Below are 23243 nucleotides of genomic sequence, written 5' to 3' on the forward strand. Positions count from 1 at the left end.
ACGGCATAGCAAAAATGATACGAGGGAGAGAGGTCCCTCTCCCTCGTATCATTTTTGCCATGCCGTGAGAGATCTCTGCTAGCAGGGAACAGGAATAGGAGACTGCACGAGACAACGAAAGAAACTTTGACCACCTCTAAAAACTTCGTTATTGATTAAATCCGACTTCAACAGCAATTCTAACTCTTTCTCGCTAACCCCCAAAATTTGCTGAGAAAGTCGGCGACATAAGAGACTAGTTTTACATGCTGCCAATAGTTTGCGAACTGTTGTTGCTGCGTTCACACAGATTAACCTATATTTCCGAACTCGGCTTTGCAGACTTAAGTTTGCAGTGTGAATGCGCCTTAGCCGGACAAAAAGTTTGCCCGAGGAGTTGCAGAAGGTTGAAACTGTACTTATGGTATTTTTATTAGTTTTCAACAGAGAATTGTACGTTTACAAAATATGATTAACTTACAAGTTTTGCTAAAACGCATAAAAAAGAAAGAGCATAAAACGACAAGAACTGGGTTCTTGTCATAGACATAAATACGCATTCACTTTTGATTTACCTGAAATCATTACTTGCTGTATTTTCAGTGATTCGTGGAAAAGGCAATTTTCAAGATGGCGTCATTTACTACAACTACCAGAATCCTTCCGTTTGTTTTCTCTTGCAAATAAGGGATATTGTTATCTAAACCTCACTGGAATTACAAAATTTAAACAAGAAAGGAAAAAAACGGAGAATATTCTGGTAGTTGTAGTAAAATAAGGTCATAGTGAAAATCGCCTATTTAATAGCTCTATTGTTGAAAAATATTTGTTTTAAGTTTCCTAACTGCTGCGCATTTTAATGAATATTCATTTTCCTGGATAGCAAACAAATAAAAGGTTTATAGCTTACAAATTCACTGTTAAAAATACTTGATTCTACTCATGCCCCTTTTAAAAATTAGAAAACTTTTTTTTCATAAGATTAGCTACCAAATTGAATTGAAAGTCTGGGGCATGAACGTCCTTTGCTTAATGTTAGTTTTTTTCCCCCGTTCCTTCCGATTGCCCTCATTTTTGTCATACGGTTTATGAAAGTTCATTCGTGAAACCTAGCTCGATTTTTCCCGGGAATGGTCTCAGATTTGATAAAAACCAAAAATTAACAACAATTTCAATATAGGTCCTTAACTCCCCCCAGTCTTCCATATCCAGAAGTCTTGGAAAAGAATTAGAAAACCTTTTGATTGCATAAACGTTCTACTAGTCAGGAAACATTTAAAATAGGGTGAGTGTAGTCCTAAGAAGGACTGTCTGAGATGACATTGACTGACATTTAAACAACCCGAGCAGAAGTCATCAGCAGAGTCAAGCCACACACTTGACTCTGAAGATAACTTCCAGTCAAGTTGTCAAAGATTCAGTCAACTCAATCCTTCCGAGGACTACACTGACAAGAATGATCATAAGTTGCCTACTTTTTATGACACAAATCCTGGGTTTAAACCATTCACAGTTTTGTGTAAAGATCTTAGACACTGGTTTTAATTTTAATAAATCATTGATTGGTTTGAAAAAGTGGAAAAAACAAAAGAGAAAAGCTGTAGTCATACGCAGGTAAGAAAAAGAAATATAAGTGAAAAGATAATTTTTTACACAGAAAACCACCGTTTTCCATGACCCTTTTTTTAAGTTTGCCCTGGGAGTCCTAATTTTTATAGGGGATGATAAGTTTTCACAAAACATACCATGACCTAAGCCCCTTTAATTCATTGAAAACATTGATGTTACACAAACTGCAAGACTGTTAGCGTCCTTCGCAAGACATTATATCTAGAACGCAATATTCTAAAGGAATTCTATTTTGATATCTTTTCTAACTATGTAACAGATAGGCCTTTCTGAAAAATACTATTGATAATATTCTGTGATGTGCAGGGATAACCTTACATTCAGAAAGTGTGCATAAATTTCACAAGAATTTTACTTGTTCTCACTCATGATATGTGAAAGAAAATTATGCAAGAAAGAGTGTGCATGCATTAGCATTAATTAATTGCACAACTTGTTCTGTAAAGGATACAAGGAAATCAGGGTTTGTATCAAAATTCTTAAATGTAAGGAGATGTGATTGTTAACACAAGCACAGAAATGACATTCAGAGAATGTCACCGAGGTTTTCCATGGCTTTTTATCTGTTTTTATTCATGTTAGTTTAAAGACATACAAATAGCCCACTTTAATTATGTGTGCTTAGTGCCCTGGCCTTTGATTGGAAGCGAGGCTGGGGGTGGCTTTGTTTTGATACAAACCGCACTGCTTTTCATATGTAAATGCAAACTAGTTAGGGTAAGAACAGCATGACCTACATATGAAAAGCAGTGAGGTTTGCATCAAAACAGAGTCATCCCCAGCCTTGTTTCCAGTCAAAGACCATGTCACTAAGTACACAACTGCAAAATGGGTTATTAAGAGTAGAATGCAGATGCCAGTGCCAGCTGTATAAATTTCCTTTGTGCCAATAACAAAGCACAACTCTTGAATGCAAGGCTTTATCTGCTTGTTGAATATTATTAATGGTATTTTTCAAAAAGGCCTAATTATTGAGGCACATTGGAGTAATCTTTAGATAGCTACAGTAAAAACTGGCTCAGGGGAGCTATATCTATCTTCTCTTCTCTCCTTCTTTGCCTGGAAACAGAGAGCAAAAATAATCCATTGAGATATAACACAATAACAGCAACAAGTATTGAATGAAGCTGAAAGGAGAGTTGTTTATCCCTGTTTTTTTTGTACTCTTCATTTTCAAAAGGTTATGGCCACCAATCCATGAGAAGGTAGACTGCCCTTTCCATCACGATGTTTTTAAACCACCTTTTTATACACCTCTATTTATACATTTAACAATTAATTATTATAATTTTATTACAATTATTACTATTATTATTTTATTACCACTAACCGATTTGTAAGAATCATCAATTTTGATGGAGGCAAATTAATGGTAGATAGATAGATAAAGTATTTTCAATGTGAATATTCCTCAAAGAATGCAAAAACCAGGCTCAGAACACAAAGAACATCTATGTTGTTTTAGTGTAGGAAACTTGTGTGGGCTGCCTGTGTAGTTCCATGTTGGTGGCCTGTGGTCTGGGCTGGCCTGTGTGATGCCTGTGGTTCCGAGGGAAGAAATAACAAACTAACAAACCTCCAAATGAAGTTTTCTCATTTCTTCTTTGAGACGTTCCAGCAACCTGTTGCTCTTCTGTGTACCGCCACTATTCACTTCTTTCTCATTGATGAATTCATTGTCATCTTTCTTGTACTATAAAACAAAAGACAATTTTAACAGTTATCTCACTGGTGCATTAGGAAAACAAAAGTAAAGTAAACACAAAGAGAAACGTTCTTTTTACATCACCAGAAAACAGCACAACTGCTTACCTTTTTAATTGCACCTGAAGGTCTGTCACAGTAGATTCGAATCAGCGCACCCCATTTCTCTAGATGAGGGTGAAGTTTCTACATGATAATAATAATAATAGTTTATAATAATACTAGTTTATTGGGATCCCTCTCGCAGCCTAAAAGGCTGAATTACAAGGATGGTCAGTTACAATAGTACAAGACACTACGGTATAAAGACATTCAGATAAATAATTATATGAATATGATTAAAGCACAAACAACAGAGAAAACATAACAGAGAAAAGGATTACAACTGGTCTTGATACTTAATGGTGCAGAAATCTGCGAACCGCTTTGTCTTGGGGACAAAGCGCACCGGAACACGTTCGCCTGATCGGAGGCAGTACGGCCTGTCAATTGACACGCGAGGAATTAATGGCTTAAGGACAGGAGACGACAGGCAATCACGCTTGATAAAATTTATGCAAGCTTCTTCCCTTCTCTGGGAAAGGGCAGTGATGTCAGATTGAATTAGGGCTGATGAGTGAAAACAAAATGTCAATAGACACTATTCGTATTCTTGTTATTGAACTGAAACTAGTTTGTACATGAGGCTAAAGAGGGTGAACCTGGATCTTCATATGCAAATATTTTTAATATATATTCATCCGCGAAAGCATTCGTTGTAAGCTTGATCCACTTCAGCACCAGAATATAAATTATGGTCTATTTTTTTTGGGGGGGGGAGGAAACTGAACAGAAAAAAAATCATAACAAAGTTAAAAATAAATAAATAAATAAATAAATATATAAAAGATTGAGTGTCAATTGCAGGAAGAGTAGAGGGGGGGGGGGGGGAAGGCAGTAGCAATTAAGTTTGTACCTTCAGTATTTGTTGTGAGGCCAGCTGCTTTCCAATTCGTTTGTTTTTACAAGGACCCTGTAAAATTGATACATTGCTTGAGCATCATGATTCATCACGTGCACTTAAAATGTAGTTTAACAAGGTAAGTTATGCACTGAGCGTATTTCTGACTGGAGCATAGAATTGAATCAAAGTTTACTTTGAAAAAATGTGACAATTTGATCTGCAGTAATGAGGTAAAGAAAATTGTGGGTGTAACACACTCAGTTTTGATTGAGGGGAAAATACATTTTTACCACAATTGTTTCTAATCTTGCAATCTGATTGGCTAATTTTCTGTTATCGATAAGAGTCTAGACAACGCTGCTCGTGTCAATCAGCGCGCGGAAATTTTGACAGTTAGAGTAAAAATTTTCTTTGACGTTGATATTGTGGTAAAAAGCAAACGGAATGTGGTTTAGCGTTGTCTGCACTCTTATCGACAACGATATTCGTCATCACAGTGGTCAAAATTTGTTGTGGACTCACTCGGCGTCCACAACATTTTGACCACTGTGATGATGAATATTGTTGTCGATAAGAGTGCAGACAAGGCTAAACCACATTCGATTTGTTAAATCTTGGTAAATTTGGTACATGTTAAAATTTTAAATGCATTTTCAAATAATAACAATAATATATAAATAACAATAATCATGATAACAATGTTATGATAACTGCGCTGTCAAACAAAAGAAAGATAAAAAGTGTACTGTCTGCTCAATAAAGAAACGTACCGTTGCTACATGCTTGCCACAAGTTATTTTAAATGACAGATTTCTATCTTGTCCACACAGCGTTGTGAACTGAATTGGTGTTGAACAAATGCCTTGGTTTCTGAGAGAAAATAATAAAAAAATGTTTAGCTTGTGAGAGTTTAAAGGAGAGAATGTTTGCTTTAATTCACTCTGGATTTTGAGAATAATTCCCAATCAACACCTTATACGAGCTCACCTTTTTAAACATTCCTCGAGGATTTGTGAGGGGTTAGGAAGGGTTGTCTTGGAACAGAACTCTGGTAGACGAGGATCCACAATGTCTACTTTATCAAAAAACTACAAGCAAACAATACTATTAATCATTATTGAAAAATTAAACAATTATTTAATTAATTATTAGAAAATTAATAGGTGAAAGTGATTCACAGGTTCAACTTTAGATTAATAGGAAGTGATCATCAAAGGGCTTAGCTACGTCTATCAAAAACTATGATAAAATGTATGAAGTTTGTCAATACCAGGACATGGAATACCCTGACTTTATGTCATTATCTGATATTGCCTGCATGGAATTCAGTTAAATACATGAGGTTTAGTGACAGATGTCAGTCATGTAAGAAGGTCATGGAACAAGACTTACGTTAAGGCTCATAAACATGGTGCAGTGTAATGTGCAATATTTATGAATTCAGGTATAATTTCCATATTTTTCATGCATCCACTATAAAAGTAGTTGCACTTTTGAACACAGTTTGTGTGCAATGTTGGATGCAAGTTGCATTCAACCGCACATCATGTGCGAGCAAAAATGATGGACACACCCTGCAATTTTGTTTGTAGGTTGTTGCATTATGTGCCTACCTCTAATTCGGCTTCTGAAATCTGGTAATCACGTACTTTGCTGAACACTCCAGGAAGCAAAACCTCCAAGGCAGACTCGGCAGCAATCTGTTTAGCCACTTTCTTGTTGGCCCCTATTCCTGATCCATATTTAATACCATCTATCTGAACTTCTGCCATAAATGGTGTATCAGGATTCACACATTCACTGCTCAGATAAAGTGGTTTTGTCTTGAGAGCTCGCTGACAGTACTCATGTAAGATTGCCACAGGGGTTTTCCCACCAGCATTCAGAACAAGATCCTTGCCTGACTGCTTTCCATTTTTAGTTCCTTTTACTGCATATGGCTGACATTCTAGTGACGGTGGCAGTTGAAGGTCATCTAAAACCTGTGGCTGGAAAATCACAGCATTCTTCTCTTGGTCTGAAGTGAGAGGCTGAAATTCCCAAATATTTGACAAGTAAACACCTAGTTCTTTAGCACCAACGGATTCTAAGAGTGGCGGATTGCTTGAATGACTTCCTTCTACAAAAGACTTTTCAAATTCTGAAGAAGTCTGCTTTCCTGAACTATCTTGTTTTCCAGAAGAATTTGAATTCTCTGTATCCTCTGGTTGTTGTGTTACACCACCTGAATCTGTCACTCTATTATTTTCTGGCAAAACCTCTGTCTGGGTGTCAAGATTAATCACTTGTACACCACCTGTTACTGTCATGCCAATTCTGTGTGTCACACCAGACGTGTCAGCCAAACTCATGACTACATCTAGTCCATTTCTTTCATGCTCCTTATCAACAGAAATGTGCTCTGTATTACAACCATCATTTGGAGTTCCTTCATCAGTGTTCATATCACTCATATTCAGTGTATTTAAAATTGAAGCTCCATTGTTTGAAGGAGTGTTTTTTTCTGCATTCAAGCTTTCCGCTTGAGCATGTTCTCTTGCTAATCCATTTTTCTGGTGAAGGCATGGAATGGCTGCCAGTGGTACATCGTGTTTCTGAAATATTGACAAAAAATATTTTCATAGGCACTAGTAAAACTCTGGACTAATGTTTTTTATTTTAATTTTTTGTCCCCATTCTTTAATAAAAGCTGGGACTTCCTTTGTTCAAATTAGCCAACTTTTAAGTGCAATAACTTCAAAACAACGCCTTCTGGTGAAAAATAAGAAAGCAGAACAACTTTTTCTACACAAAAATGAGTGTGCATGTTAAAATATGCTAATTGGGTGCAACCTTTTTTCAGACAACTCCTTCTTAAGGGCGATTTAGATGGTACGATTTTGCCTACGATTTGTCGCATGCAACACGCTTACGCCATGCCCACAACACGAATCGCGTCATGTAAATCAATCTACAACATCCTTACGACAGACGCACACAACACGAAAAATGTCGTAGGATTTTAAAACATGTTTTAAAATCCTACGACAATCGTAGGTAAAGGCAATGTTGAGTGGCGAGAGTTGTGTACGATTTTTACATGACGCAAGCAGCGCGCGCTCTAGAAATCGCATGTGACAGTCGTAAGAGAAAATCGTACCGTCTAAATCGGCCTTTAAGGATGGTGCTTACTTTTGTCACTGCGCATACGTTCTGCGCATCTCGAGATATTGGGTTTCCTTTGGGTGGTGCCTACTAACAAAGGGATATTTTTGCACGGTTTAAAACTATGTGGAGAAAGCAGAACCTAGCTAGTGTTTTTGGTATGGGGGTAGCCATGCATTTTTTAGACATAATAAAGCTTCAATTTGGAAAAAAAACGCCATAAGTTGCTTTGTATTTTACTGCTTTTTAGAATAATTGTTGCTTATTTATCTCTGAAAATGCATGGTTACCCCAAATTTTCTTTTTGGATTTCAATAGCCCTTCCTAAGATCTGCTTTTTCCACATAGTCATAAACCAAACAAAAATACTTTGGTATTAGTGGGCACTGTCCTTAACATAATTTTTGACCAAGCCCTTCAACTAGTTTTTCTATTATAAACAGCCGTTATTGATCAAGTGCAAGGCCCAGATGCAGTTGATACAATGACTGAGTTCTTTTCTCTGTGCACTTGTGGACTGAGTTAGAGAAAAGACAGAAACCAAATAGCCTCCCCCTTGTTCTACCCATCCACCTCTGCCCAATGATTTCATGCCAAGAATCTTATATGCAATAATAGTTCTTTTGTTTTGCTGTTTGCTCATGTACATGTAGCTTAAGGGCAAAGGAAAAAGGTAAAATAACGGTTATTTTTTTGACTTGGAACTGCAAAGGAAACATCTACTCTCTCAATGCAGTTACAGCTAAACATATTAGAAAGATTAAGAATTACGATTACAGCAAACAGCAGAAATTACCATGTTAACCAACATTTGCCCCTCGCCATTTTCAGTTCTCAGTAAAATTCCGATCAGTAGTTTTGCTTTAGCAATCATGCAATCTGATTGGGAACTGGCAGAATTTTTCAATCTTGTCTGCAAACCTAGGCAGATTTGTTGTGTGACCTGTTGCAATACCTGAGCCTTATTTTCTTGTGTAAAAAATAAAAATGCTATTCACCGACTTAGGTCGGTCCATTTTGGGAAAAAACCGTCTCCTCTGTCTTGAGTATGGCACAATGCTGCACTCAAGACCTCGGGAACAGTTTTTCCAAATACGGACCTCCTGGCTGGTGAATAACATATATTATTTATAACCAATATTTTCTGATATGGACTTCAATTTTTATTCAGTAACACACATGTGGTACTACACTGGCCCGAGATGGGATGCTAGCTAGTTATACAGTCATGTAGGTGGCATGCCTACCTCCTATGCTTCAAAGTAAATAACTTATAAAGCAATGCGGTAATATATCATAATCTTACTCAAAATGTGATCATAGCAGTGATCATAAGCATAATGATTAATCTCCTTAATAACAAAAACAAAGAGGACAGAAAAGTGACATGTACAGTTACAGAAAATATAGCTAATGTTCATGGAATTTTCACTGAAATAACAGCTGAACTTGGAAATAATAGAAGGTAGTGTTTTTATGAGTTGTAGGTGTCATAGGTTAAAATGATTTCAACCTAGGATGATTTCTATTTTCTTTAGTTGAGGTTGAGTACCGGTAATTTACATCTGAAACAAAGGAAAATAGAAATCAACCTAGGTTGGAGTCATTTTAACCCGGGATTCATTTTAACCTACAACATGGACCACTTGGCAAGAATGATGTAATTATGAATCTCCCTATGCCCCCCTTTTATACCACTAGCCATCTATATTACTACAAGATATGATACTGTCTTGCCTTAGTGCCCTTATTGAACACACTCAAACATCTCCACTTCACTTCAAATTTGCTCCTTGCATGTGACTAAAAGTGCCTCCCGTAAGCATTAAAGACCTACCAGTGGCAGTTTTAAGGCAAGCGCAAGTTGCAGGGAAGTGAAAGGTGGGCCGCTATTATAGGACAATCTAATCATACATGTACATGTAACTCCCCAACAGATTTGTCAGGTTGCCCTGAAAATCATAAGCAGTGAACAACACATCCGTAGGTAAATAGAGTCACCGTAAGAGTACAGCATTTTGTCACAAATTACTAGGACAAACTTGTTGTTATGAAAGGACTTACAGGCAGCAGTGAAGTTGCAATTAAACAAATTAAAGAAAAGTTATCAACCTGCCTATCATACCGTACAGTGTTGCTATATAAAAGTGGATATAGCTTTTGAGTCTTTGAATGAAATTCTAAAGTGCGACCATTCAAATGAAAGCTACAAAGCAGTCCTTCCTGTGACCAGTGCTGTTTATTATTCTGTATAAAGTGGTTCTTTCTTTTGAGTGTGTGGATGAAATGAATCCTCACATGTGGCCATTCAAACAAAATCTGTTGAAGGAATACTTTGATGTGCCTTCGTTTGCTTCTTCATATCTTGTAAAATGAAGTTTAGAGTCTGTTTTTTTTCCCAAACTTATGAACTGGAGTGTCACTCTTGGGAATAAAAAGGTTTTAGAGCTAAAAATGACAGAGAGCTTTTGCTAAGGGAAATAAACGGATTGCAGATTTAGGGTTAGGCTGCAATGATACCCTCTCTTTTCCACATCAAAGTCACCAGAAGTGGAGATGGAAGAAAGGAATATCTTCCTCTTTCAGCTGTTGCTTGATAATACAGCAAGTTAAGTGTTTGTTTATGTAGTACTCCCGATATGTCACAGGGCTACACAAAGCTGATCTAACAGCTTTTGGTAACAAGAGCTTAAAAATCTCTCAGAGGGCAAGGATCAACAATGACTTCCAGAAAATGTGCATGGAAAAGTCATTTATATTTTTAACTTCTCAACTTCCAACTGTTTAAAATAACTAACAAGAAGATTAAAAGTTACCCTAACACTTCCACCTCCAATGTAATAAGGACGGGACCATGTGCACACTCTTGTTGCTTTATGAAGATAAATGATTCCACCACTGCGATGGTTTAGTGCTATCCAGCCGTGTGGTAAAGCCAACTTTGGGAGATTTCCTTTCACTGAAGGAAAAAGCTTTCTTATATTAGAAAAAAAGGTTTTTTCCACTGACTAACTTGTTACTTTTTTGACTAGTGTTGTAATTTAGTCACAATTTTACTCATTTGTAATTTCTTCTTCTTCTTCCCCTGCCTCAATTAGCTAGCTACATGCGGGTTAAAGAATTTTTGTATAAATTTAAGTGTCTTGCAATAAAGTTTTGTTGTTGTTGATAAATGCAATGCATCAAAACTAGAGTGGCCATTAACTATTTTGGTATTGATGTCACAGTTTCTAATTAAAATTAAATTGTAGACAACCCCAATTTTTGGCTTTCAATTAGCCTGTGAACAGACTATATAGTGTGGTATACTGTTTTGCTGTTTGTGCATAAAGATCACATAGTTTTATATCTTGTTCCACAAAAAGTTACGGCACATTCCAATGAGATGTTCAGGAGTTTGGAAATTTTCTGTCCGGGTAACAAATGGGTGACCTTTGGAGATACTTCACTCTTTCAAATCCAACCGGTTGGAAAAGAAATAATTATTACAGTTCATTTGCATAAATTTTGCATTTCTACTTTGTGATCTTCTTGTGCCATCATTGCACCATCATATATGTTTTTTGATCTACCAATTAATGAGTTTGCAAGTTTGGAACGACTGGAGAAAAGCCTTTCCACTTGGCATGGAAAGTTTCCGAAATTTCTGACTGAAAATTTTCGCTAAATGGAAAACGCCCCTGGCGTTGCTTAAAAATCCTCTGAATCATGAAACATTAATAGCTTAAAATATGACAAAAGAGAGCAGTTGATGAGAAAAGTTTATACATACTAATTATAACCCTGCGTTCTTCTTCCATAACCAAACTCTCCTCTGTTTCTCGTCGGCGCTTCTGGTCGATTATACTCAAGTCTTCATCTGACTTCCTTTTCACGGGTTGTCTTCCTTCGGGTAGTGTTAACGTCTCAATTGATTCAGCAGTTGTGGAATCGGGAGCGGACAAGGGTGGTGTCTTTGCCATTTCACGGGAAGTAGGACGGCGTCCGATTGCGGTTATCTAACGAAAACTTCTGTACTGGGCGAAAGAATCTCTCCCAGTAAACTTAACTGACTAGTTTGCCAACTCATGAACAAAAACAACAGCTGCTGATGCAGACGATTACAGACGCGGTAACGCGAATTATACATTCAAATTTGAATTTGTTTGCACGCGAAGTTAAAACGCACGAGTAATCGAACATGTACGTCATAACTGACAACAGAAATTAAAAAAAAATCATTGAGATTTCAGCACAGAGAAATCCATTTACATTTAAACTTACAGAAACGCACATTTTTCTAAAACAAAGGAAACTGGACCCACCGAAGACCGAAGACCCACCTGCAACCCTAAGCCGCCATTTTCACCCGATTCACTCGACCCCAATGGGTAACAGCCGCTGAAAGTGCACCATCGTACGCGGCTATCAGCCGTGTATCGTACGACCATAGTATATTACCCATAACGCACTGCACAACGCCACATACGATGACCGGGTAAATTTGTATTGGCTACGCTGGACTGAGAAGCCGTTTCACGAGGTTGCAAAATTTGATCAATTTTATGTCAAAAATAAACGTAGTGCTGCTTACGATCAAAACTAAATCATTTTAGCCCTTATTTTGCTCCGCAAACCATCTCTAAATATATTCCCGCAAGCCATCGTATACGATGACCGGGTAAATTTGTATTGGCTAGGCTGGACTGAGAAGCCGTTTCACGAAGTTGCGAAATTTGATCAATTTTACGTCGGAAATAAACGTAGTGCTGCTTACGATCAAAACTAAATCATTTTAGCCCTTATTTTGCTCCGCAAACCATCAATAAATATATTCCCGCGAGCCATCGTATACGATGACCGGGTAAATTTGTATTGGCTAGGCTGGACTGAGAAGCCGTTTCACGAAGTTGCGAAATTTGATCAATTTTACGTCGGAAATAAACGTAGTGCTGCTTACGATCAAAACTAAATCATTTTAGCCCTTATTTTGCTCCGCAAACCATCAATAAATATAATCCCGTAACCCATCGTATACGATGACCGGGTAAATTTGTATTGGCTACGCTGGACTGAGGAGCCGTTTCACGAAGTTGCGAAATTTGATCAATTTTTCGTCGGAGATAAACGTAGTGCTGCTTACGATCAAAACTAAATCATTTTAGCCCTTATTTTGTTCCGCAAACCATCTCTAAATATATTCCCGCGAGCCATCGTATACGATGACCGGGTAAATTTGTATTGGCTAGGCTGGACTGAGAAGCCGTTTCACGAAGTTGCGAAATTTGATCAATTTTACGTCGGAAATAAACGTAGTGCTGCTTACGATCAAAACTAAATCATTTTAGCCCTTATTTATCTCCGCAAACCATCAATAAATATATTCCCGCGAGCCATCGTATACGATGACCGGGTAAATTTGTATTGTCTACGCTGGACTGAGAAGCCGTTTCACGAGGTTGCGAAATTTGATCAATTTTTCGTCGGAGATAAACGTAGTGCTGCTTACGATCAAAACTAAATCATTTTAGCCCTTATTTTGCTCCGCAAACCATCTCTAAATATATTCCCGCGAGCCATCGTATACGATGACCGGGTAAATTTGTATTGGCTAGGCTGGACTGAGAAGCCGTTTCACGAAGTTGCGAAATTTGATCAATTTTACGTCGGAAATAAACGTAGTGCTGCTTACGATCAATAATGAATCATTTTAGCCCTTAATTTGTGTGGAACGCTTTACTAGACAACACCTACATAATCGCGGACCCGATACGCAAAACATCTCCAGTGCCTGGATGGCCCACAACATACCGTAACTTTCCGATACCCTCCGAAAATAACGACCCCCCGAAAGTAACGTCAAAACTTTGTGGCTTCTAATAAATTTTTTAAAGTTATATCCAATTTGTTTTACTTTTTTTAAATAAACAATTTTTTAATTTTTTGACTTGCATGTGCTCCTGTAATTGTGGGGAACCGCCTTCTCTGTAAGTTTGGTCGTGAACTGTAGGTTACTCACAGGCCGGAAGTTCTTGTTTATCAATTGCAGACCAGATGTTTTGAGCAGGGGATGCACTAATGCCTTTTTCCATTCGTCAGCGAAGTAACCATGCTCTAATGATATGTTCCGGCCATCCTACTAATCACATGAAGTAACTCCTCAATACAAAGCAACAAGACGGATGACGGGAAGGGTTCCAGGGCACACCCATCTCATTTGCGAGAACAGAGGCGTTGGTACTGATGAGTTGGAAGAGACTTGTCCGCTAGAAGATTTAATAGACTCTTACTAGCCCGGAACAGCTTTGATTGGTCCGAACTATTTTTATTAATAAATTGCCTGTAATAAGGACATCTAGCTTCGTTCATCAGATGTATAACATAATTCCTCTTAACTTTAAACTGACTACTAGATCCGATGGGAGTCCACTTGTCTTTCATCTTCTCTCGCCTTCCTCCTGGCCCTTCGAGCCTAAATTATATCATCATTAAACCACGGGTACAAAACTAATATCTTCATGCATTGACAAAATGATCACGATAAGGCACTTTAAAACAAGGGAAAGCCTTAAGCCATCATTCGTCGTTGACATCAGTTCACTTATCGATGGCGCAATGTGATAACTTAACTGGTAAAATTTCGCGTTAACAACAGGAATGTTTCTTCAAATTAAAAGTCAAAACTCTATATACTGCAGTATAAAACGCATTGATATGTCACGGACTAAAAGCACTGAGTTTAGCTTTCCTCCCCTAAGTCAGAGAAGAATTCGGTTTCCTCTACATCGGATGATTCATTCATGCGGTAGTCCGGTAGACCATCGATGTTAATTTCACTGTCCCTACTACCATGACCACATTTCACAAATGAACGGATAACGCTGTCTTTCAGCCGACACGAGATCCCATTTCGTGAAAAGCACACCGATCACCAGCGCTTATTTTTTCGCTCATAAATAGCTCTGGACCTTGCGAACAAATGTTCCGTAGTGAGTCTGTCAACATTCTTCTTAAATTCAGCATTGAATGCAACATCCAGTGGTTGAATCTTGCTCGTTGCACCTACAGTTGCAAGCCCAAATGTCGTCTGGCACGCTTGCGTCAGAATGGTCTTTATTCTGTCTGTTGTTTGCGCCCTGTAAGAATCATATTATTTTTAGTTTCGGAAAAAAAAAGCTAGCGCTAGCTTTGCTTTCTGGTTTTTGTTCCCCGAAAGTAACGACTCCCCGAAAAGTAACGAGCCCAAAGGCTGCTAATACCGAAAGTAACGGGGGTCGCTACTATCGGAACTTTACGGTACAAGTCTAAGGGCTTTGGACCACATCTAATTATTTTATTTTTATTTTTTATTTTTTTATTTTTTCATATATGTCACGTTTGCTATCGCCAAAGAGAAAACGATGAAGACGACGATTTATTGATTATTTTTCATTCATTTATTTATTTATTTTTTGTTAAAATGCAATAGTATAAGTTTTGAGTTATCCCGACCCATTCCGTCTATAGAAAAAGGACCCCAGAGGGAGTTGGTACACTATAGTGTTAAATCTGGGTCATTTTTGTTTAGTTACTGTTAACACATCCACGAGCATTTCTGTTATTTGAAATATTAACAAATCCCCGTGACGGTGCCTTTTTAAGCACAGATATGATACCATGGCCAATCCAAGAGATGTGGAGCAATTCTCCTGTAAAACAACTATTTTTTCAGATGCAAAGCGAGATAATTGTTTTCAATAAAAGAGAGACCCCTCATCCAAGATATATGGACAATTGTGCATAAAACGGACATTTTGAGGGTGATGTAAAGTGGGTTTAGCAATAAGTCAAACACACCCCGCGAATGCCGTGAATTCACCCCTCATCCAAGATATATGGACAATTGTGCATAAAACGGACATTTTGGGGGTGATGTAAAGTGGGTTTAGCAAAAAGTCAAACTCACCCCGCGAATGCCGTGAATTTACCCCTCATCCACGATATATGGACAATTGTGCATAAAACGGGCATTTAGAGTGATGTAAAGTGGGTTAAGTAATAAATGAAACACACCCCGCGAATGCCATGAATTCACCCCTCATCCAAGATATATGGTCAATTTTGCGTAAAACGGACATTTTGGGGGTGATGTGAAGTGGGTTAAGTAATAAGTGAAACTCACCCCGCGAATGCTGTGAATTCTCCCCTCATCCAAGAAATATGGACAATTGTGCACAAAACGGGCATTTTGGGGTGATGTAAAGTGGGTTAAGTAATAAGTGAAACTCACCCCGCGTATGCTGTGAATTCACCCCTCATCCAAGAAATATGGACAATTGTGCACAAAACGGGCATTTTGGGGTGATGTAAAGTGGGTTAAGTAATAAGTGAAACTCACCCCGCGTATGCTGTGAATCACACTTCTCATCCACGATATATGGACAATTGTGCGTAAAACGGGCATTTTGGGGTGATGTAAAGTGGGTTAAGTAATAAGTGAAACTCACCCCGCGTATGCTGTGAATCACACCTCTCATCCACGATATATGGTCAATTTTGCGAAAAACGGGCATTTTAGGGTGATGTAAAGTGGGTTAAGTAATAAGTCAAACTCACCGTGAATTCACCCCACGACAAAAATATATTGAGAATTTGAATAAAACGGATATTTTAGGTGATGTAAAGCGCGGAAAGTAATAAGTCAAACTCACATCGGAATGCCATAAATTCACCTCTCATCCAAGATTTATGGTCAATTTTGGATAAAAGGGGCATTTTGGGGCGATGTTAAGTGGGTTTAGTAATAAGTGAAACTCACCCCGCGAATGCCGTGAATTTACCCCTCATCCAAGACATATGGTCGATTTTGCATAAAACGGGCATTTTGGGGTGTTGTAAAGTGCGGAAAGTAATAAGTCCGCGAAGGCCGTGAATTCATCCCTCATTCAATTTACGTGGGATCAGCAGAAGGTTGGAAGTTCCCCCATTTAATTTGGAGCGTATGCATCGATCTTTTACCTTTTTGGTCAGTAATCTTTGGAATGCGCTACCTCCAATGGTTAGAGAAACTGAAAACATTGTATCTTTTAGGCGGGGTCTTAAAGTTCATATGACTTGAAGCGTGGAGAATTGAAAATTTTTGAAGTTTGTAAATTTTTTATATATATATTAATTACTAGTTAGTATTTCGGTAGTGTTTATTGATTAACTGATTAATCTTATTCTTTTACATTCGTACAATTTTATTACTTTATATTTGTACACACGTGCATGCCTTAACAAGCACTGAGGAGCTCCTTGGTGTCACGTGTGTAAATAAAGTATTATCATTAAGTATTATTTAAGTATAAGATATACATCTGTATGGACAATTGTGCTTAAAAGGGGAATTTAGGGTAGCCTGTGTCCAACATACAATCCATTATGAATGTGATATTGTACCTGGGGTTGTGATGTAAAACCTTGAACGTACCAGATTTTTTGGGGTACAATTTTCTGCTCGGAAGCTTGTATTGCGTGGTCTTTACCTGGGGTTAGGGTTCGAAGAATGTTGATGTGCCAACAATTTTTTTGAAAGTTGAATATTTTCGTAATTTTAAGAGGTTTCTTATGTGTTCTGTTCCATTTTTTTTCGTTATGGGAATCATATTTATATTGGTGTGCAAGCTCATAAGAAAAATTTTCACATTTTAAAATTTCTTCTTTCTTTTGGCGGCCATCTTGTATTTTTCTATTCATTTGTTTTTTTTTTATGTATTGCTTTATTGTTAATAAAGATTTTCATGGTATTTGCGTGTGCGATGTTCTACCCCTGACCTTCATAGGCATTGTCACATAATTAAGATTTCATGTATTTTTCCTGAGGTTTTGGCTTTTAACCACAATGCTTTTTGGGGGGTTAGGGTTGGGTTAGGTCAAATGCCTGTCAATCAAAGAGATTAAGATTTACGAAGGTCTTACTTGAAGATGGCATGGCAAGGACCTACATGTATATTGTGAGGGTGGCAGCAGGGTAAGGTATGGTGATAGGTGGCAAAACTGGCTGTTATTATATAACAGTCATTTTTGTTGATGGCCCGACTGTTTTCGTCCTTTTTGAAGAACTTCAAAGATATGCGTGGGTTAGATAAAAAAGAAGGTATTTATAGAAAGGAAATACTTATTGTTATATTGTTATTGTCTGGAATAAATAAAAAGTGCAAGAGACTAGGAAAAAATTAGTAAAGAAGTAAAGTGACTACATTTATTCATAGGTTAACCCCTTTAGAAATATTCCAAGATTGCCACCATAGGGAGAGTTGTGTGGTAGACTTGGGTTTGAGGATGTGTGGAGATGGGATTGGTTTCCTGGTCCCCCCTTTAACTTTCATTTAGTCAAAGGTATTAGCCTGTTAAACAGGGGGTATCATCGGGTAACCACCCCGACTCATTGTTGCCAGGATAAATGCTGAAGACTGCAAGGAACGGAGGAAAATTTCTTACTTCATAGTTCACTGGAGGGGCATTTGAGAGGCTAGAGTAGCAACGATGAAGACTGCCAGGAACAGTGGGAAATGTGTTGCTTGATAGTTCACTAGAGGAGTATTTGGGTTGCTTGAGTTTTGACTGTTTTAAACAGTCTTGAAATGTCTTGCTTGATAGTTCACTGAAGGAGCATTTCAGAGGCTGGACTGGCCAGGATGAAGACCGTAAGGAACAGTGGGAAATGTACTGCTTGATGGTTCACTGCCAAGTTTAACCATTTGCAGATTTCTGCGAGGATTCGTTATTGTTGTGGGACTTCAAGATTCCAAAAATTTCGCCTGTATAAGGATTCATCATACTTCCGGTACAGTTCTGCCACTTTTTGATGGATATTGTTCCACAAAGTTCAACAGTTTTCTCAACGCCAGAAAGGATAGCACCCAAAGGAGGACTTCTTATGCTCTTTCCAGCAGATATTTTACAGCCAAATAGCGCATCCATGGACTCAAGTTCCTATAGGAAGAATACAAACAATAATCAACTGAGATATGTAAAATGGTTTGACATTGGTTTAAAAAACGTTAAAAAGCAAACATTTTGTAAAAAAAAAAAAAAAAAAACCCTGAAAGACGTTTTCGCGTAAGAGCTTAGGTATTCATTGTCTATGATGGAGTGAAAAAGTGTAACAGTCCAAAATTATGAAAATGTGAAGACAGCAAATTAGTAAAGGGAAGCACAAATGTCTATGTGGTCATTCTCTGCATTGGGGTCTCTTTGGAAATACTACTTAACACTTCCATTAAACTAGAGTGCAGATGAAGATACTTGATGACAAAAAACATTTCATGATTTCCCACAGTTTTACAGTACAGTGCAGTCATGAAAATTTTTTTATTTCCCTCTTTGTGGCAATAATAATTATTGTGAGTTTGCTGGTACACATGCACTCCCATATGTCATGGGTAACTATACAAACAAACTTAATTTGGAACAAAAACTTTGAAGAACTTGAGTTGCAGAAAATTAACTACACCAATATTTCACAAAAAGGATGGGACACAAGAAATTCATACTGTAGTCCAGTAATTCAGATCCCAAACAATAGAAAAGAATTATAACAAAAAAATTGGAAAATTCATTTTAAGAGTGCATTAGTTCCCTGCACCTTTATTTCCATGCCAATGGGCATATCCTCATCTCTTTGTAAACACAATAAAAATGTATTTAGGAAAATACTGCCTGTAAATAAATATTTCAGGGTAACATGACAACTAATGCACATTGTTATATACCTAGACTTTTACTCAATAAAACAAGCACTGTGATTGGTTGATTCTTGGTCCCATGCCGCTGATCAAATACAAATGTATCCCAACAGGGATACAATTCCGCAGTTGTTGCCCTCTCAGTTGTTTGTTTTGCTATGATTGTCAAAGGGAAAGTCTAAATATATAACAAAGCACTTAATGTATGGTCCCTCGGGAAACTACTTAGTTTTGTTTTCCCTCGGGACCATACATTAAGTGTATAATATGTTACTGTCAAGTGACAATGCACTAGATTAAGAATTAAATCATATGCCTACGTAAAGTTCTCCAGGGTGAGGTGAAATGTAATTAAGACCAACCCTCACAAATATAAAGCAACTTGCAGTTGAAAAGTACATGTACAGCCTGAAAAAAGGACCTGACCAAAGACCTGACCTTTGAATGTCAAGACAAATAGTCTACTAATCAGCCATGGAGAAATAATGACTGTAGTTCCACCAGTTTTATGTAGTACTTATTACATGGAACTAAGAAGTTCATTACTAACCATTCATTGACAATCTAACTTTTCAGCAGTGGACTCCATTGGAACATTTATGATTTGGGGGGTTAAGTGAATTTTGTAATCAAAGGCTTCCTGGAGGTCAGAAATTTGACCTTCACAAGGCACGGGTGGGGAATCTGAAAGTTTACATGTAGCCTAATTCCAGCACTTGCATCTGGCAAAATCTGGCAAGAGTGCGCTGCTTAAATTACACAATTTCAAAGGACAAAACTGTGCATTTGTTTGTGAGTGGCTGTAAAACAAAATAAGAGCCAGAAACAAAGAAACAAGAGATAGCGGTCAAGAAACACACCTAAAAAAAGTATTCAAAAGAGAAATTTGAAGGCTTCTCTTGATATTTTGGCAATGAAAATGACTATACTGAAATTTATCCTGTAACAGTTGTAAGTCTGGCTCGCCTAGATTATTAGCACTGGCTACTTGCCGGCCAGTCTAATTCCTTGTTTTTCTTGGTTGGATTTTTGAATAATATTGAACTTGAACTTGAAACTAAAAGAAGAGATCTGGTGAAATGAGCAACACCAAATTTCATGTAAAAAGCACTGGTACACTGTACTAATTAATCACAAAATGAAGAGGTCAAATGCGATCTAAGGTTTTGTTATCAAAATTTGTTACATTTCTATGGTTACCAAATAAAAGCTATATTGCATACACCGAACTGCCTGCTGATCGAGGAACAAGTTATATTCATTGCTGCAAACAACAGTATGTCATCAGACAATGTTTGGTTCAAATTCGCTCATGACGTCTCTGGTGAAAACTTGCTAGTGGTTTGACATCATGTCTGGACAAATTGAATAAGAGATTATTTCAAAAAAATGTTTAATGCCATTGTTAGAACCATGTTCATGTTTGTGCAATTATTAAAGAAGGAGAAACTCAAATTAAACATGACAGAGTTGGATGACATCCCTGTTTTGTCCAACCAAAATGGTGACTTGGTTGTCAAGGAAGAAAGATTATTAATTTTGCAGTTCTGTATAGAAGGATGCTACAAACAATGGTTGAAAAAAATATGGTCGCACATAAAGCACCTAAAATGTACTTTTGATGGGGCATTTTTGGGGGTGGGGAGGATTGAAGTTGAATTTGAGTGCATGGCTCATAGTAAGAAAAGGACACAATGGGCCACCATCCCATTTAATATCTGCAGCCCCCCCCCATTGAAAGACTGAGAAATCTGAGGGGGGGGGGGGTCTTTAAAAACTTGTAATTTCTGAGCTGAGGGGGCATGTATGTTGGTATCTTTAAACTCTTTCTTTTTTCCTAAGGGGGAATGTGTCGGCACTTTGATCTTAATTTCTGAAGGGGTCTTCAAAAGCAATAGATATTTTTAATAGGGGTAGACACAGAAGCCTTCAATGGGGGGGGGGGGGTGCAAATAATAAATGAAATGGCCCAATACAAACAATAATATCGCACGTTTTACTAAGCATTCGAATGAGGGGAAAGATTTCTGCACAGATCATGCATAACATGCACTTATACATGCAACACTGTACTGACCAACCCTCTTGTAAATAACCAACATGAAGAAAATTTGAGTTTCAAAATCTGTACACATAAATAATAAATCTATGGGGCTGTGCGGAAGTCTTGCCAAAAACATGTAATTTCTCACCTTCAAAATTTCAACATGGTGGAAGATGATATGCCCTGTGTTTGTTTACTGCACAAGACTCACAAGAGCTCATTAAAGAGCTGCAGTTAATCAAGGCAACGAGAACAAGCGACTGAGGAACAGAAAAAACACCTTTCTCCAAACAGGGAACCTTTGATTTGAAGAGTGGTTAAAAGTGCGGTCTTCTGCACCTTTGAGCAAGCATCTCTTCAGCTCTTCGAAGTCTCTAACATCATCCGTTGGGCGAGATGAAGCTGCACTGTAGTCCTTGTTACAACGTCGTACCATACGGTGATACACTGACTTGCACTTTCAACCGTTTCCCCTTTCGTATGGGCCTAGCGCACGAGTGAAAAAGAAACGATCCACTTCAAAACTTCAAACAAATAATTACAAGCCTTTAAAGGGACACGGTCACCTTTGTGACCGCGCTGACCTGGACGCTAGTTTTTGTCAATTTTGAAAAGCGTCCACCTCAACCCGAAATCAAAAGTACGCGTCGGCATCTAGAAATCCGCTTCAATCTTCCCAGTGTTTTATTGGATTTTGAATCTTTTACTGGAAACCTGTTTCTGAGTATGCTTTTGCTCATCCTATGATATTATTTTATCATATTTGGTTAAAAACAGTGTGGATCGCGTCTCCAACGGAACATCAGTGAAAAGAAGAGGTGGGAAACGTGAAGGCGCCGGGCGGAGGAAATCGCCTGCGTTGACTAAAATAACGAGAGAAATCAATCAAAAAGATTGGAAAACAAATCACCATTATAATATTTGGAAAATTTCATTTTCTCAACCTGGCGAAAGGTTCGTGCAGTGGGAATCTTCGTAAACGATTCTAACTACGCGTCATGGCTGCTTAGTTTGGAGCTCAGACGAAGACAAGCTTCGGTACACAGTCGAGTATCTCCTCGACAAAGAAAACCTCCTGTAGAGGCTTTTTTTCTACGGGTCGAGCAAGCGTTCTTGCAACGACATGGGTTTGGTTGCTAAATTTAGATAACGGAGAAGTTGTAGAAACGAAATTGTAAAAGCAAAATATATGATTGAAAGCAGAAATAAAGCTTACCGGTAGTTTCGCTACACTGCAGCTCATGATCAGTCAATTCGCACGTTAAAATTGACACACTCCTTAATATTTGAACTCAATTTGCTTCTCATGCAAACACTGTGAAACGTAGAAACAGCTAAGATAATTTTTCACACGACCGGATACCGAAATAAACGATTAAATGATTCTTCGACAATTCGACTTCAGCGGTATTCGTTGACGTTTGACTTTCCCTGGACAAGTCCATCAGTAAATTCTCCATGGTATCAAGAAAATGAGTGTTCTAAAATGACATTAGGTCTAAAATCACTATAATAATTTTGACTGGCAAATACTTCAACTCGACAAGGTTTGTTTACATTTTTTCAAAGGATGCGCTTCTCAGCGCGAGACTTGTGATGAAGTGTGATATGCAAATCAGCTAAGAAATGGTATCTAATGCGCATGTGCACCAGGTGACTGTGTCCCTTTAAAAACGGCCAAGATTGCCAGTTTTGAATATTACGGTATATAAATCTCGAACAAGCAAACTTATAGCAAAAACACTTACCGACCCATAACCGAAGAAAACATTGTATTCGGAGGTTCAACGAGCTTATGACATAACCAGAAGACCTACCGAACTCCTGTAGGAATCATCGAAGCAAAAAACAGTCGTAAAAATAAAACCTATACTGTATCATAAGCAAACGCGATCTCAAAACAGTAAAACGAAATCATCTTACACTTCGCCAATATGGCGTCCCCTGAATGCTATACGAATCTCAAACAAGTCGTACTATAGTATACGATCACCGGCTGATAGCCGGTACGATGGGTATCATTTTTGCGGCTGTTAGCTAGTGCTGTCCGAGTGAATCGGGTGCCATTTTTTAATGTGCCTGCAATAGAAGAATAGACACAGCGGTTTTATCT

At 37.9% G+C, this 23243-nt stretch overlaps 1 protein-coding gene and 1 long non-coding RNA gene across 2 annotated transcripts; both read right to left on the minus strand.

Annotated features, from left to right (window-relative positions):
- Positions 1 to 393: 393 nt before the first annotated feature.
- Positions 394 to 11738, minus strand: LOC146452715 (microprocessor complex subunit DGCR8-like). The gene is made up of 9 exons (XM_085097288.1): positions 11172 to 11738; positions 10216 to 10358; positions 5869 to 6849; positions 5243 to 5343; positions 5026 to 5125; positions 4268 to 4324; positions 3421 to 3498; positions 3185 to 3301; positions 394 to 2667 (listed from the first exon to the last, which is right to left on the minus strand). The coding sequence occupies exons 1-9, from the start codon at positions 11359 to 11361 to the stop codon at positions 2602 to 2604; spliced, it is 1833 nt and encodes a 610-aa protein (XP_084953414.1). The 5' UTR covers positions 11362 to 11738; the 3' UTR covers positions 394 to 2601.
- A 4894-nt stretch (positions 11739 to 16632) lies between these two features.
- On the minus strand, positions 16633 to 23187 carry LOC146452716 (uncharacterized). The gene is made up of 4 exons (XR_014859691.1): positions 23054 to 23187; positions 22879 to 22954; positions 21279 to 21616; positions 16633 to 18334 (listed from the first exon to the last, which is right to left on the minus strand). It is a non-coding gene; the product is annotated as an uncharacterized LOC146452716 (long non-coding RNA).
- Between the last annotated feature and the right edge of the window lie 56 nt (positions 23188 to 23243).

The sequence above is a fragment of the Pavona decussata genome, unplaced genomic scaffold (genome assembly GCF_977016875.1).
Source record: "Pavona decussata unplaced genomic scaffold, jaPavDecu1.1 SCAFFOLD_366, whole genome shotgun sequence".
Taxonomy (NCBI): Eukaryota; Metazoa; Cnidaria; class Anthozoa; order Scleractinia; family Agariciidae; genus Pavona; species Pavona decussata.